Source organism: Leucoraja erinacea, chromosome 31 (assembly GCF_028641065.1).
Source record: "Leucoraja erinacea ecotype New England chromosome 31, Leri_hhj_1, whole genome shotgun sequence".
NCBI classification, from domain to species: Eukaryota; Metazoa; Chordata; class Chondrichthyes; order Rajiformes; family Rajidae; genus Leucoraja; species Leucoraja erinaceus.
In genome coordinates, this window is record NC_073407.1 from 72,501 (window position 1) to 87,764 (window position 15,264).

The 15,264-nt window shown below is 48.8% G+C and overlaps 1 protein-coding gene across 2 annotated transcripts in view; it reads right to left on the bottom strand.

Annotated features, from left to right (window-relative positions):
* The window catches only part of mrpl18 (mitochondrial ribosomal protein L18), a 25,507-nt gene extending 10,448 nt beyond the window's left edge, over window positions 1–15,059 (bottom strand). Inside the window, exons 1-4 of one of the 2 annotated variants that reach the window (XM_055659746.1) lie at window positions 14,913–15,059; window positions 13,869–14,043; window positions 11,665–11,718; window positions 7,992–8,223 (exon numbers count right to left, since the gene is read on the bottom strand). In XM_055659746.1, the coding sequence (XP_055515721.1) occupies window positions 7,992–8,223; window positions 11,665–11,718; window positions 13,869–14,043; window positions 14,913–14,961 (510 nt within the window). In that variant the 5' untranslated portion in view covers window positions 14,962–15,059. The remainder of the gene's footprint in view (window positions 1–7,991; window positions 8,224–11,664; window positions 11,719–13,868; window positions 14,044–14,912) is intronic. The other variant, XM_055659747.1, reaches the window with a different exon arrangement.
* Between the last annotated feature and the right edge of the window lie 205 nt (window positions 15,060–15,264).

The following is a 15,264-nucleotide window of genomic DNA, read 5'->3' on the forward strand; positions in this document are numbered from 1 at the left end:
AAAGGACCAATTTCGAGCAGGTCGGACAAAGCAGCAGTTGAGACGACCATTGGCGTGGACTTGTGAAGTGCAGGTTAAAAAGGAGGGCAAACTGCACTGTAAGCAGTCTTTTGAGTGCAGGTCGGACCAAAGCATCTAACTTTCCAAGTCATCAGAGGAAGGAGAAAAAAGTTGGGACGTGAGGCGTGCGGATTGGCAGGAAATTAGATTGGAAGATTGGTAAATATGGGACACTTAGGCCAATTTAGCATCTGCTACAAGCAAGACGTGGCTCTCAAGGGGTGCGGCCCCGGTGGAGGGTAATTTCCCGGTGGAAGAAAAGTGTGAAGGCTTTGAGCGGCGCGTCTGTCGGAGGCGCGATGGCTGAGGAGAGAGGAAGCTACCCAAAACGAGGCTGGGAGGAGAGAAGAAAGGAAGTGAGGATGTCAGGCACAAGGCTGATTCAGTGTGGATGTTCAATGGCGAGTATAAAGGGGGAGTGTTCACGGGAAGGCACTGGGCTGGAATAAGCCAATCTGAGGCTAGCAATACAAAACAAATGTGAGACAATTACATCCAGGTACCGCTCCTGAAGGAACACAAAATGAAAAAAAAAAAAAAAAAAAAAAAAAAAATTTTTGGGGAAGGACTTGCGAGCAAGCCAGGGAGGGGGTGGAAAATGAAAACCAGTCGAGGAAGAGGGTAAGTAGCGGGAGGGGGTATACCTAGAAAAAGGAGTCGCGTTCCTCGGCTCCAAGTCCTCCGTACCATTGGTACACCTAAGGTACGACAAGAGAGAAGGTGGGGGTGGACGGTGTAGAAAGTGAAACATGGAAGTGCAACAGGATCTCCGGGAGAACAGGTTAACCCACTTAGAAGCTGTCGGGACCCGGACGACCGTTAACAACTGAGCAGCTGAGCGGCGGGGACCGGCTTGCGAAAAGCAAACAGTGCTGATGAAGGCCAAAGGCCAAAACCAACGTCAGGGCAACGTCCATTGTAGTGGGGAAGACTCCATTGCGAGCGAGGTAGCGGAACAGGGGTTTCTAGGGTTTCGGGGAACGGGGGCACAGACGGGAATTCAAGGCTGATGTGTTGCAAAAAAACAAAGCCAGGATCCAGGATGTCCACGGTCAGAGTGCAGAAAAAGGAAGGAAAATCCTCAGGACGAAGGTGAACCAGACGGAATTGGTAGTGCAATGTCATGAACAACAGATGTCGGAAAGAAGGGGAATGAATATTCTGCAGCGTTGGCTTTAGATAGAGGCGGGGTCGAAGGAAAAATTGCTGTAAAGCAAGACCGGCGGCCAGGGGTTGTTATCTTCAACGGTTTGCCTTCCCAAGTTCCACGATCGGGCGAGGAGGAGAGCGGAAGGAACAGGAGATGACAGGACCCTGAATGTGTGGCTGAGGAACAGGTTGGGCAGGGGGCATATTTAGATTTTTAGACCAATTGGGGGAAAAAAAGATGGGAAGGATCCGAGGAAAATGTGATATTAAGGAAGTAAAGTAAAAAACCGTACACAAGGGAAGATTGCTCTTAGTAAAGGTGGGGGGACCCGCGCAGGGCATCTGTTCTCTAAGGCAGCAACAGGTTTTTGCCACGTAAGCTAGATAACAGTAAAGGAAAAAAAAAAACGAGACAGGGAAAGGGGAGGGGATAAGTGATTTAGGGAGGTTAGAAGGGGGGTTAAGAACCTAGAGATAAATAAGGTAGAAAGTGGGGGGGGGAGGGGAATGGGGGGGAAAAAAAATGAGGGGGGGAAAAAAATCAAAGGAAGTGGGGGGGGAGATAAAAAGGAGGGAGGGGTCGAGGATGAGTAAAGGTAGAGTTTAATGACACGACAATTAACGGTAAAGAAAGCATCACAAAGGGATAGGAGAGATGGCCCAAGTGTAATAGAAACATTAGAAAATAGGGTTGCAGGAGTAGGCCATTCCGGCACTTCGCCCTGCAACAGCCATTCAATAATGATCATGGGCTGATCAGACAATCTCAGGATCCTGTACCTGCCTTCTCTCGCTACTCCCTGATCCCCTTAAGCGCACAAGCGGCCACATCACTCCCCCCTCTTATAATATAGCCTAATGAACTGGGGCATCGATTTTTAAAGGTGAGATACTGTATGGAATTAAAAGCAACGTGTATACTGAACCATGCGCCAAAGTATAATAAAGTAAAGAGTAGATGAGCGATTGAGAAAGGCGTCAAGTATAAAGGTTGTGGGGATTACTGAGACGTTGTAGCAGGATAGGTCGTAGCGGGGGGGGAAACCTAGGGACCTGTTAAATCACTCCAGGGTTATACATCCTATAGAAATGACAGTGCAGGGTGGCAGAGTGATGGGCGCCTGGAGGGAAGGGGGAGTTATCTCTGCTGGGGAGGGAATGTGGAATTCAGGGGGTCCCTTGCGAAGGAATGACACAGGGGTTTAAGAAAGGAAACTTGCGAGATGAGCTGGAAAATCTAAGGTGTAGTCAAGAAGTGCTGGAGAAGACATCATGCGGGTGCAAGTCAGCAGTCAGGTCTATGGTCGTCGAACGGAAAATATAACAACATTGTTTCAGGCCGGAACCCCTTCTTCCGATGGTGATTGGAGGGTGAGATGGTTTGAGGTTGGGAGAAAGTATAATGATCGCAGGAGAAGAAATGTAAAGCAAAGACAGCGGCAGCCACGGCAAGGCTGGGGAGAGCTGCGGAAGAAGTGGAGGGTAGATCAGCAAGGGGCTGGACCCGTGACATTGGAGAATTCAGTATGTTTATATGTGCCGCATGCTTTTTTTAGGGGACCCTAACTATCCCAAGTTGAGTTGCTAGCTCCTCGGAAAGAAAAAAAGTCCATTTCCGTGGTGCTCAACATCTGGCACACTTGGGAGAGAAGGCCAACAGACGAGAGACCGGTCGGATCAATCGGCAAATGGGCCGGGGCAAGTTGAAAGTGCTGAGCCACGAGGGTGAGACCAGGTTGTTAGGATTAATGTGGGACCAATGAGCGGAGGTGTGTCGGGGAAAGGGGGAGGGGCGAATGATCTCGCAAGCCCCGCTAAGTTCTCACCGATGTAGCGTATCACGCTGACCAAAATCAGAGCAGCCGGATGACAATAGATAGGTTTGGAGTAGACCTGCAATGTGACAACCATCCTTTTCCATGGATACGACTGCTTGAGGAAATTACGAGGGTCCTTGAATGGAGTCGAGGGTGAAGCAGGGGGTGTAAAGGGTTGGGACAGTGTAGCATTATCTTGTAGAAATAATCTTTACCTTATTTCGTAAAAATGTTGAGACGGATGGGTTGCACGGGAACAGTGAGTGCCGGAGGAGGGGGTAGGTGCGGGAGGGGATGGAGAATTGCACAGGAGTTGCGGAGAAGCAGATCTTTGCGGAAGGCATGACAGAGGGGGGGGGGTTGGGTGGGACTGGGGGGTGTGGGGGGATGGGATAGGGGGGTGGGGGGGGGGGGGAATGGAAGCTGTGGCGAGGTGGTGTTGTCACGTTGGCGTAGTACAAATGAAAAGAGTATTCCTGATCATGGTTGTATTGGACAGGCTAGTGGTGTGGAAGGCGAGAGACTAGGAGGGTGACTACTGCCCGTGTTACTAATTGGAGTAAGGGGAAAATGGGTGCAAGATCTAGCTGTGTAAACGGATAGGTGGATGGAGACAATCTGGGTGGGCGCCTCTATCTATGATAGTGGGGAGGAACCCAAAGTTACCCTAAAAGCAGAAGTCAAGGACATAGTCCGAGGCCCTGGTGTAAATGGAAACAACTTTCCTGGGAGCAGATAGCGCAAGAAATTAGAGGAGGCAAATCCATGGGCTGACAACAGAAAGAATTCGCGGAGATAAATGTTAAAAACTAAAAGAAACGATGTATAACACAGTCAAAGAGTCGCCGAAGCCAGAGGATTAGGGGAAACTTTTCAATAGGACAGAGCGAAGGAAACAAAAACGAGGAGTCATACGGCTGAAAGATAAGACGTAGGAGGGGAGCTGCCAGAAATATAAGGACAGTACCGAAGCTTTTTTTTTTTTAGATATGTTTAAGGGAAAAACATATTAAGCCAAAGTCAAATGTGGTCCCTTGAAAGGCAGACATGGGTTAAATTATTAATAGGGGGAACACGGAACACTGGCAGAAGAGATTGGAGCAGGTACTTCGGATCTAATCTATCTTCACTAAGGAAGACACAAACACAATCATCCCAGATGTACGTGACAAGAAGACAAGGATGTTTAGTGGGGTAGAAGAACTGATGGTAGCAATGTTTCTTAGGCGAGAAATATGTATAGGGTAGGTTTTCCTGGGACTGGGAGGATGATAAAATTCCCCTGGGGCCCTGAAAGGATAATGCATCCGAGTGCCCTCAGGGATTCTGGCCCTCGAGAAAATAGTGGGATGCATTGGTGATCATTTCCAATGTTCAAATGAGATTCAGGATACAAGTATACCTGAGTGGATTGTAAAGAGGATAGCTCATTCTTATCCCACTTTTGCCGAGAAAGGTAGGACGGCGAGAGATCTAAAAACCGGGGGCGATTCCATCACGACAGGTTAGACTTGTGACTTCGTTGGTGGGAAAAGATGCTGGAGTCAATATATGTAGATGAGGTAGATCATGGTACATTGTTGATAGGCAGTAACAGGGAATTAGTCCAAAGTCAACATGGATTTATGAAATGGGAAATCCTGCCTTGACTAATCTTGATTTTTTGAGGATGTGACAAGTAACGAGGGTGCTGAAGATGAAACCAGAATGGATGTATAAAAAGATCCTCTAGACATTTCAGGGAGCAGCCTTCGGATAAAGTCCACAACCTGGAGAGACATGATGAACTCAAAATTAAGAGCACTGATATATGGAGGTTGACATGAACTAGAAAAATTGAGTTGTTGAGCAGACAGGAAGCAAAGAGTAAGGAGTGACATGAATCCTTTGTCGAGAATAGCAGAAAAAAAAATGGCAAGTCAGGATGGCGAGTGGAAGTGCCGCAAGGAATCGTAGTGGTAATGGGAAGAAGGTGGGGCGCAAAAAGCACTGTTTCACAAACCATAATTGTAAAGGGTGATAATTTAAAGGGAATTGGGAGCAACACCAGCAGATTTTGGCGGATTACCCCAGAAGCTGTAATGGAGCAGTGTGAACTGGAAGCCTGAAGAAAAGGTATGGGTTAGGGAGAATTGCCAGTTGTGACCTGGAACAGGTTGAAAAAGGAGTTGGGTAGAAAGTTAGCAGTGGGCAGGATGACAGTATAATAGATAAGGATAAATGTGAGGTTATCGGAACCTTTGGCGCCAAAAAACAAGGGGGCAGATTAGGGTATCTCATGGGTTCAGTTAAAAGGAAGTAATGGGAGGGGCAGCGAGCCTGGGTGTCAACTTGGTAGCAACCATCACGGTGAAATTTGGGCCATGCAGGTAACCCAGGCAGTGAGAGAAAGCTAAGAGAAGTTGTAAATAAGTGGGTCATAACAAGAGATTCAGATAGGATAAAGAGTTCTTCTGCAGGTTGTGAATACGGGTCTGGTAAGACACATCCTGGAGTATTGTGTACAGTTTTGGTCATCTAGTTTGCGAGAAAGACATCCTTGTGATGTTGGTGACATTGCAGCGTGAGGGGAGAAAGGAAAAAAAGGTTTAACCCAAGGGATTGATGCCCCTGGGATGTGCGGGGACTGTCATATAGAAAGAGGTAAAAATCAAAGACTATAGCTTGTATTCAGCTGGAGTATTAGAAAAAAGAAGATAGGGGGGGTTACTTATAGATACATATACAGTCAGAACAGGACTGGAGCAAGCAGATGCAGGAAAATGTTCCCCAATTTTTGTCTAGTCCCGAGGGCCCAAAAAAAAATAATGGCCAACCAAAGAACCATGACAGGAGGTAGGGGGAAAAAAGAATGAAGGAGAGCCAAGAATAATAGAAGGACTGAAGGTGAGAAAAATCTTTTCAACCGCAAAAGGGTGGGGGGTGGTGGAATATTGTGGAAATTCCCCCTCCAACAAAGCAGGAAAGCAGATTGGAGGGGGCAAACAAAAAAAGGGAAGTCACTATGATGGGGGATGTGTAAGAGAGAGTTAGATTAGAGTTCTAGGGGCTAGTGGAAAACATACAGGGGATATGGGTGGTACGGGGGGCACGGGTTATGGTGGAATATGGGACGATCAGCCAATGATCATAATGGAAATGCCGTGGTGCTAAAGTGGTCTCGAAGGGCATGGACCGAATGGCCCCACACCTGCACCATTTGTCTAGGTTGTTCTATGTAAACTCCGTACAAGAAAGTGAAAAGTCAAACAAGGCCTAGTAAAGCCTACCTAAGTTAGAGAAACCAGTTGTTCTTCCAACCCCAAGAAGCCTACAAGTGCAAACCCATAAAGAAAACACCACGGATGGCCCGAAGCACTAACAAACCCAGTGGAAACTTGTTTGCCGTGTGCGGTGCAAAGGGCCCTAGGCAGGGAAGGGGCCAAACGGACTCAAGAAACAACACGAATGCACAGGCCTCAAAGGCCTAACTACCAGGGGAAAGGTATCATTGCCACTTGATGCCTTCAAAACCTTACTCCAACGGATTGTGGGGGAAAAAAGAAGCTTAAGCCTACAACAGAGAAGTCGGTGCGCCTCAGGGCATCCACGGTACCTTAGAAGCTTAACTACTAAGAAACAATCGACAATAGGCCATTGTGTGCCGCTTTGAGCCATTCAATGTGTGATCAGTTGGGCTGATCAGTGGACCCCACTATTAGTACCCTCCGTTACCATGGCCTTCGTACCCGCATAAATCCTCTGACGATACGCTTTTTTTAAAGAGCCACTATCGTAGCTCTCATCTAAAATTGGGTGAAACATCCAGAGAACTGCCACCACCACCGGCTCTGATGCAGAGAATTCCACATACTCACCACTCTGTGTTAGAACAAGGTGGTTTCCAACCAAAATGTCCGAACTCGTCTCCGTGTCTCAAATGGTGTTACAAACTCCTTATATGTTATTTGAAACTGTGTTGCAAACAACGCGGGGGGGAAAACTTGGTTCGGACTCCCCCCAATATCGGAAACCTGTTTCCCTGTGGCTCTAGGTGTGTGCAAGCCCTTAACAATCTTCTATGTGTCCAAGGAGATCCCTCTGTCCCCCCTCTAAAGGTCCAGGATTTGATAGACAGCCCAGCTGCTCCAGTAGGGTCTCGTATTGGATCATCCCGGGAGAATTACCCTTGTCAACCTACGCTTAGCACGTACCCTCAAATAGCAAGAATGTCCTTCCTCAACATAAGGGGACCAAAAAACGGTGCACAGTGTGGTTTCACCATAGGGCGTCTTGTAAAAGACGGGTTGTGCAGGAAGACAACTGCTGGTTGCACAATACCTATATTTGATTCCCGTACATTAGTAACTGAGAAAAGGAAAAAAGCCCGACCATGTCCATTCATCGGGGTTTCTTCACTGAACCTGCTGTACCGGTGCCGGGGTGTTTGACTGGTTACAAAAAAAGTGGTCATAAAGACTGATGCACAAGGACCCCCAGTATCCACGAAAATTTTACTTCCTCTTTTTCCCGAGTTGAGACACCATTTATATAGTACATGTGTGCCTTCCTGTTTTTTGGCTACCAAAGTGATAACCTCACATTTATCGCCGCATTAAACTTCATTCACAGTGCACACTTCCACCCAGCTTTGTGTCATCTGCAAATTTGCGAATGTTACTTTGACTCCCTTCATCCAAATCATTGATGTATATTGTAAATAGCTGTGGTCGCAGCACCGAGCCTTGCGGTACCCCACTAGCAACTGCCTGCCATTGTGCAACACCATGCAAAGAAGACTAACTACCAGGAATCTGCTGCCATGACAACCAAGGCCTACACAGTCTAACTCCTAAGAAAACGCTAAACAAGGTCAGAAGCTGAACTACGAAATAATCTGTGGCCATGCCAACTAAGGCCTGCAAAGCCTAACGTGAAATGGGGTGGGGAGGAAGGGAGGGATATTCTCTGGCGTTTTCCGCTCACCGTCTCACTGCGGAACTCCCAGGGTAGACAGCGGAAGTGCACAAGGCCAAGGCCGGCCTCCAGGCAGCGGTGGGAGAGGACGAGGGCGAGGTTCCGTGCGGCGGTAGGGCCACGGGTGGCGTGTAGGTGCTTCTTGATGGCCCACTCCTTGGTGGAGGCCGAGATGACTACCTTTCCCTCGGCCGACTCGACAAAGGCATCAATGTGGTGCTGGGTCCTACGTACGGACAACCTGGAGAGAGGGAGTCCAGAGAGGAGAGGGTTTAGTGTCAGATGTCCCGAAACGTAACAGACATTCTCACTTACAGCGACACTAGATATGTGTATGTAACAGATATGTAATATATATACTGATATCTTTAATATATATAAGAGGGATGCCAGGGAGGAAGAGAGAGGCTGCGGGAGTGACGTGACGGGGGGGGGGCAGGGGGGACAGGAGGGGGGGGAGAGAGGGAGTGGGAAAGAGAGGAGCGGGGGAGGGGGGGAGAGAGGGAGCGGGGAGAGAGGGAGGTAGGGAGGGAGGGAGGAGAGGTGGAGGAAGAGGAGGGGGGGTGGAAGAGAGGCCAGGGGGAGGGGGGGGGGGTGGTGTGGTGGAAGAGAGGCCTGTGGGGGAGAGAGCCCGGGGTGGAGCGGGGGGAGTGGGGGGGGGGGGGGGGAAGAGAGAGCCCAGGGGGGACAGAGAGGAGGCGACCGAGGAGACGAGAGAAAGCTCCGTGAGACAGCGATGCCCGAGCGTCTTTTGAATAACTGGGGGGTGGGAAGAGATGAAGGGGGTGACGTCGTCAGCGAAAGATGACAGCAAGCAGATCCATTGTGACGTCATCAGCTAAAGACCTGTTTATTTTCAGTTATTTCAGATTTGAGAACATTTTCATAAATAACTCGAGAAATAAAGCACCAAATTTTCAGATAAGGCAATTTCGGACTCCAGGGGATAAATCTGTCGGAATATGTGAAAATATTACCATTGTCGTTTTTTCAAGAAGCTATGATTACACACAAGCACATACAAGATCAGAGTTTTAAGTATATAAGATAAGATATATATATATCTGAAGTATCTCATCAATATACTTTTAAGTGTGTGTGTGTGTGCGTGGGTGATTTTGCCTTTGAAATGTATTTCCTCGAAAACCAAACGCAAAAATGCGGAGGTTTTCACATATTTCAGTAGGGATTTATCTCGAGTTCAGAAATCCACTCCTTGGTCAATTATTTCCCCTGGTTTTAAAAAATAATCGCTGCTTGCCAGCTGCTGATGTCACAATGCCCACATGCCTACCAATCGAGGCCCACTGGTCTCCTGGCCCCGCCCCCCGCTCAGCCCAAGTACGCTCGCACCACGCATCCCGCAGCTGGACTCCCATACGCGCCCGCTCACTCCAACTCCCCGTTCTTCAAAAAGCACAGAAAGAACGAGTGTTCTGCAGATCAGGAGCTCACAGCAGGTTACAGCTGGTCACCGGAGGCCGCCGGCTTGCTTCTGAATCCTCTCCGTCTCCCCCGCCCGATGGTAGAACATGGTGGCGACGGCGGCCATTATCGTCGAACGGGGCACACGATGAGAAGGCGACCCTGGCGGCCATTATTCCGTCTGGGAAACCCAGCGCAGCGAGTCAAGCCTTTGATAAAAACCTTTTGACCCCCCCCAGCCCTCTCTCTCCCCCCTCCACTCTCTCCCTCTCCCCCACCTCTCTCACTCCCCCCTCCCCCCCCCACCCTCTCCCCCCCCCCCCACCCTCCCCCTCCCTCCCCTCCCTTCTCTCTCTCTGCCCTCACTCTCTACCCCCCCCCCCCCCCCCCCCCCCCCGCCACTCTAGATACGCTTGCGAGTTGGGGGCCATGCGTCAGTAGATAGGGTGTTTAAGAGGTAAAAGGAGGTAAAAGAGGTAAAATTAATAATATTAATATATTAACAAGGGGGTAGTTAGCGTGTGTGCGGGGGGGGGAGGGGGGTGGTAGTTAGTGTGTGTGTGGGGGTGGTTAATGTGTGTGACGCTGCTTGCCGCCCACCCCCCCCTCTGCAACCGCGCGTTAAGGGAACAGACCCAACGGGTCTGCACTTGGTCTAGTCTATATTACTAAAAGTCTGTTCTTGACCCGTTTTGGCAATCTGTGCTGCGATTTCCGAGAGAACGCCGCCACCTACGGCCGTCATTTTTGGCCACCTTGCTCAGAGCCCCCCTCCGCCGCATGTGTGCCGAGGATTTTTCCCGTCGATTAAAAATGACAGTTATTAATGTTTTTACAAAATTCCCCATTCTCTCTGCTGCCCCTGCTGGCGGCAGGGGGGAGGGACTATAAAACCAAGAAGTGGTGTGCCTCAATCAGTGTCTGCAAGCTGGAGGAAGGCAGAGGGTCACGTTTCTCTGAGCTGTGAATAACACTGAATACATGTCTACTCAAATGTAAGTGACCTTAGTGGTTCTAAAATGCTTGCAGAATGTGTCTATTTGTTCTAAAGCTTACAAAAAGTGTCTCTATTGGTTCTAAAGCTTGCAAAAAAATGTCTATTGGTTCTAAAGCTTGCAAAAAAGTCTGTTGGTTCTATGCAAAAAAAGTGTCTAAAGTTCTAAACTTGCAAAAAATGTCTATTGGTTCTAAAGCTTGCAAAAAATGTCTATTGGCTCTAAAGCTTGCAAAAAATGTCTATTGGTTCTAAAGATTGCAAAAAGTGTCTCTATTGGTTCTAAAGCTTGCAAAAAATGTCTATTGGTTCTAAAGATTGCAAAAAAATGTCTATTGGTTCTAAAGCTTGCAAAAAAATGTCTATTGGTTCTAAAGCTTGCAAAACATGTCTATTGGTTTTAAAGCTTGCAAGAAGTGTCTCTATTGGTTCTAAAGCTTGCAAAAAAAATCTATTGGTTCTAAAATGGTTCATACTAGGGCCCCCCACCCCCCTCCCCTGGTTGGCTTGGCTTGGGTGTGTCTTGAAATTGAAAGGCACTACTTACTGCAAATGGTGGCATTAAGTTGAAAGGCACTACTTACTGCAAATGATGGGTTGGGTGCTTTGGCTTGCAGTTGAAAGGCACTACTTACTGCAAATGGTGGCTTGGGTGCTTTAGCTTGCACATGGTGGCATGAAGTTGAAAGGCACAACTTACTGCAAATGGTGGCATGAAGTTGAAAGACACTACTTACTGCAAATGGTGGCTTGGGAGCTTTGAAGTTGAAAGGCACTACACTGCAAATGGTGGCTTGGGTGTGGCTTGAAGTTGAAAGACCACTTACTGCAAATGGTGGCTTGGGAGCTTTGAAGTTGAAAGGCACTACTTACTGCAAATTATGGCTTTGGTGTGGCTTGAAGTTGAAATACACCACTTACTGCAAATGATGGCTTGGGTGTGGCTTGATGTTGAAAGGCACTACTTACTGCAAATGGAGGCTTGGGAGCTTTGGCTTGAAGTTGAAAGGCACTACTTGCTGCAAATGATGGCTTGGGTGTGGCTTGAAGTTGAAAGGCACTACTTACTGCAAATGGGGGTGTGGGTGCATTGGCTTGAAGTTGTAAGGCACTACTTACTGCAAATGGTGGCTTGGATGCTTTGGCTTTAAGTTGAAAGCACTACTTACTGCAAATGGTGGCTTGGGAGCTTTGAAGTTGAAAGGCACTACTTACTGCAAATGATGGCTTGGGTGTGGCTTGAAGTTAAAATGCATTACTTACTGCAAATGGGAAGACCACCACGACGAGCCGGGAGCCGCTGAGTGAGGCCAAAAGCTGAAGGTGCAGAGTGAGCAGAGTGTGGGCTGCGTCTGCGGCGACCACAATCCTCCCCCACCGCAACCACCACCCCTTCCTCCACTGCAACCCTCCCCCACAACCCCCCTCCGCCACCACAACCTACCCCCCTCCTCCCCACACACACCCCTCCCCCACGCAGCTCCCCTCGTCCACACCCCCCGACAGGCCCCACCTGTCGCGCCTGCGCTGTATATTGATTTTAGAAAAGACGCTACCATATATCGCTATGAATTTTGGCCATCTTACTCGGTCCTCCTCCACTGAGCAGGCCCCAAGGATTTTTCCGGATCGATGAAAAATAAAAAAGTTATGAGTGTTTAAAAAATCTTGAGTGTGTGTGTGTGTGGTCTCAGTGACAAAGCTGCCAGCCCAAGAATCCATTCGACTCATGATGTCCATACTAGCCCTCTGGAAACCCATCCCTTCTGCCCACAACACCATGCTAGTGCTCCAAAAATCCCCCCCCCCACCCACTGGCCAGCAATATTGGAATTGGTGGAGAGGTGAAATATTGCATTGGGGGGCCAGCCCTCCCATGTGAAGCTGGGACCCAACGGGTCCCACTTAGTATAGTATATATATATAGATGTGTGTGTATGTGTGTGTGTGTTTGTGTGTTCACATAACATAACATATTAAATAAATTATATACAAAAAAGTGAATATACATTTTTTCATTACATAAACATAGATTTGATTGATTTACACATTAGTATATATATATATATATATACATACATACATACATACACACGTATGTGTAAACTTTTGTATATATACATATATATTTTATAGTGTATTTTAATATATACTTTTATTTCTATACATATGCTTTATATTATATTATACGTACGTAAATAAATATTTATGTTTTACAGAGTCCAGCATTCACAAATGTGTTGTGTAAATGCAAGAATCTCTTTCAAATAAATATCTGTGTGTGTGCATCTACAATATGTATATACTTTATATATATATATATATAAACAACATTTTATATATACTGTATATAGGGTGATTTCACCAAATGTCAAATGAACGTAGATCCCCCCTCACGTGACCGAAAAATTTAACTGGAGGACATATGTCACTTCGGTACATGTTAGTGAATGGGGAAACACGCACTTTCACACCCATTAAAAACATGGAAAACGGCCGATTTTTGAGCTGAAATTTTCTGTGCTAGTCGGGGTGACCGTGAAGCACAGCGACCTAAATTTTCAGGCAAAAAAAAAAGATAGAAAGTAAGGTAATTACAAGAGGGAACTGAAGGTGCCAATCCAGCGGAAGTGAACAGCCGACATTTGCCGTGGAGATTTAAAGATCCAAAATATCGGGAATTATCGCGTTTGCTCGCTGAATTTCATCAAAAGTAAGTTAATAATGCCTTACTTTTGATGAAATTCAGCGAGCAAACGCGATAATTCCCGACATTTTGGATCTTTAAATCTCAACGGCAAACGGCTGTTCACTTCCGCTGTTTTTCCACCTTCAGTTCCCTCTTGTAATTACCTTACTTTGTATCTTTTATTTTGCCTGAAAATTTAGTTCGCTGTGCTTCACGGTCACCCCGACTAGCACAGAAAATTTCAGCACAAAAATCGGCCGTTTTCCATGTTTTTAACGGGTGTGAAAGTGCGTATTTCCCCATTCACTAACATGTACCGAAGTGACATATGTCCTCCAGTTAAATTTTTCGGTCACGTGAGGGGGGATCTACGGTCATTTGACATTTGGTGAAATCACCCTATAGACTCGCTCCCCCTCTCTCTACCTCCCTTTCTTCTCTCCTTCTCGCTCCCCCTTCCCAATCTCTCTCCCCCCTCTCTCCATCTCACGCCTCCCTTTTCTCTCTCCCACTCTCCCCTTTCCACCTGCTCCATCTCCCTCACTCTCCCCTCCTTTTTCTACCCCCCCTGCTCTGTCCCTTCTTTCCCTGACACTCTCCCCTCTCTCTCCATTTCTCCCCTCTCTCCATGTCTCTCAACCCTGACTCTCTCTCCACCCCCCCCCCCCCCCTCTCTCTCTTTCCCTCTCCCTTCTCTATTTCCCCATGCTGCCCCTTCTCCCCCCACCCTCTCTCTCCCCTCCCTTTCCTCTTTCTCCCCGCTCTCTCTCCCACTCACCGATGCCAGAAGTCTCTCCCGGGCCACACTCCACACCATCCCTTATCCCGAGACGCAAGGGCAAGGCGCTCCAAGTTTCGGGGGTTCCTGTTGAGAAACCGTGGGCTCACCGTGCCATTCCCCTCCCGGTCAATCTGCGGGGAGACCTGGGGACACGAGGCCAGTCGTCGGGAACCTGGGTGGGGGGTGAGGAGGAGGAAGGTAGGAGAGAGATGGAGGGGAAGGGGAGGGAGAGGAGGGGAGGGGGAGGGGAGAAGGAGAGAGATGGAGGGGAAAGGGAGAGAGATGGAGGGGAGGGGAGGGGGAGGGAGAAAGGAAGAAAAGCAGGAGGAAGGAGAGAGATGAAGAGTGAGAGACAGATAAAGATGGGAAAGGGCAAGCAGGAGAGGTAAAAAGGAGAGAGACACAAACACAGACAGGAGAGAGTTGGAAAGGAAAATGGGAAGGAGGGAGGGTAGGGGGAAGGAGAGGCAGAGAGATGGGACAGGAAAGGGAAAGGAGGGAGCAAGGAGAAGAGAGAAAGGGAGGGGGGGGGGGAGAAGGGAGAGGGGGAGAAGGGAGGAGGGGGAGAAAGGGAGAGAGGGTTAGTGACATTCCCTGTCATCGTCGCCAATGATGCTGCACGTGGTCTACTTTGACTGACAATCAGCTGTCAAGTTGTCCCCTTCCCTCTGGTCAAGCAGCCAATGACAGACCCGTCCCCTGGATAAACCAGACGCCAGAAAGACCCCCACCATGGTCAACTGGCCAATCAGCTGCCAATGTAACCCCTACCTCTGGTCAAGCGGCCAATCAGAGAGCGGTCTGGAGATCCACTGACCAAGTGACCAATGATGGAAATGATAGACCGGTCCTTGGTTAACTGGCCATTCACAGGCTGGAGAACCCGTCCCTTGGCTAACTGGCCAATCAGTGGCCACGAAGGCCCTTCCCTTGGCCCCCGGACCAATCAGCCACCTTCCGGCGGACAAAGGGCCAATCGTGGGCCAGGGCGACCCTTCCCCCAGCCCCCAGGCCCCCGCTTGCCGCCGCCGCCGCCGTTACCCGGGGCTCCCGCTCGTGCCAGCCCGGTGCGCGCCGCCGCCACCGCCATGCCTCGTCCTGACGTCAACACGGCCGGCGCGGCGCGTCAGCTGCCCTGACCCGCCCCGTGACGTCAGGGCGCACGATCAGTGGGCGGGGTTTGCTTGGTTCTTAAAGGGACCGTACCCCTTATGAGCAAAGATCTTAGAGCTGCTCTGAGATCTTTGCTTGTGAGAGACGTAAGAGAAAGGGGGAGCCGGACGGAGAGGGAGGGAATGAGAGACAGAGACAGACAGAGGGGATTGGAGGGAGACAGGAGAGAAAGAGAGAGGGAGAGACAAAGAGAGATACGGAGAGGGAGGGAGAGAGAGAG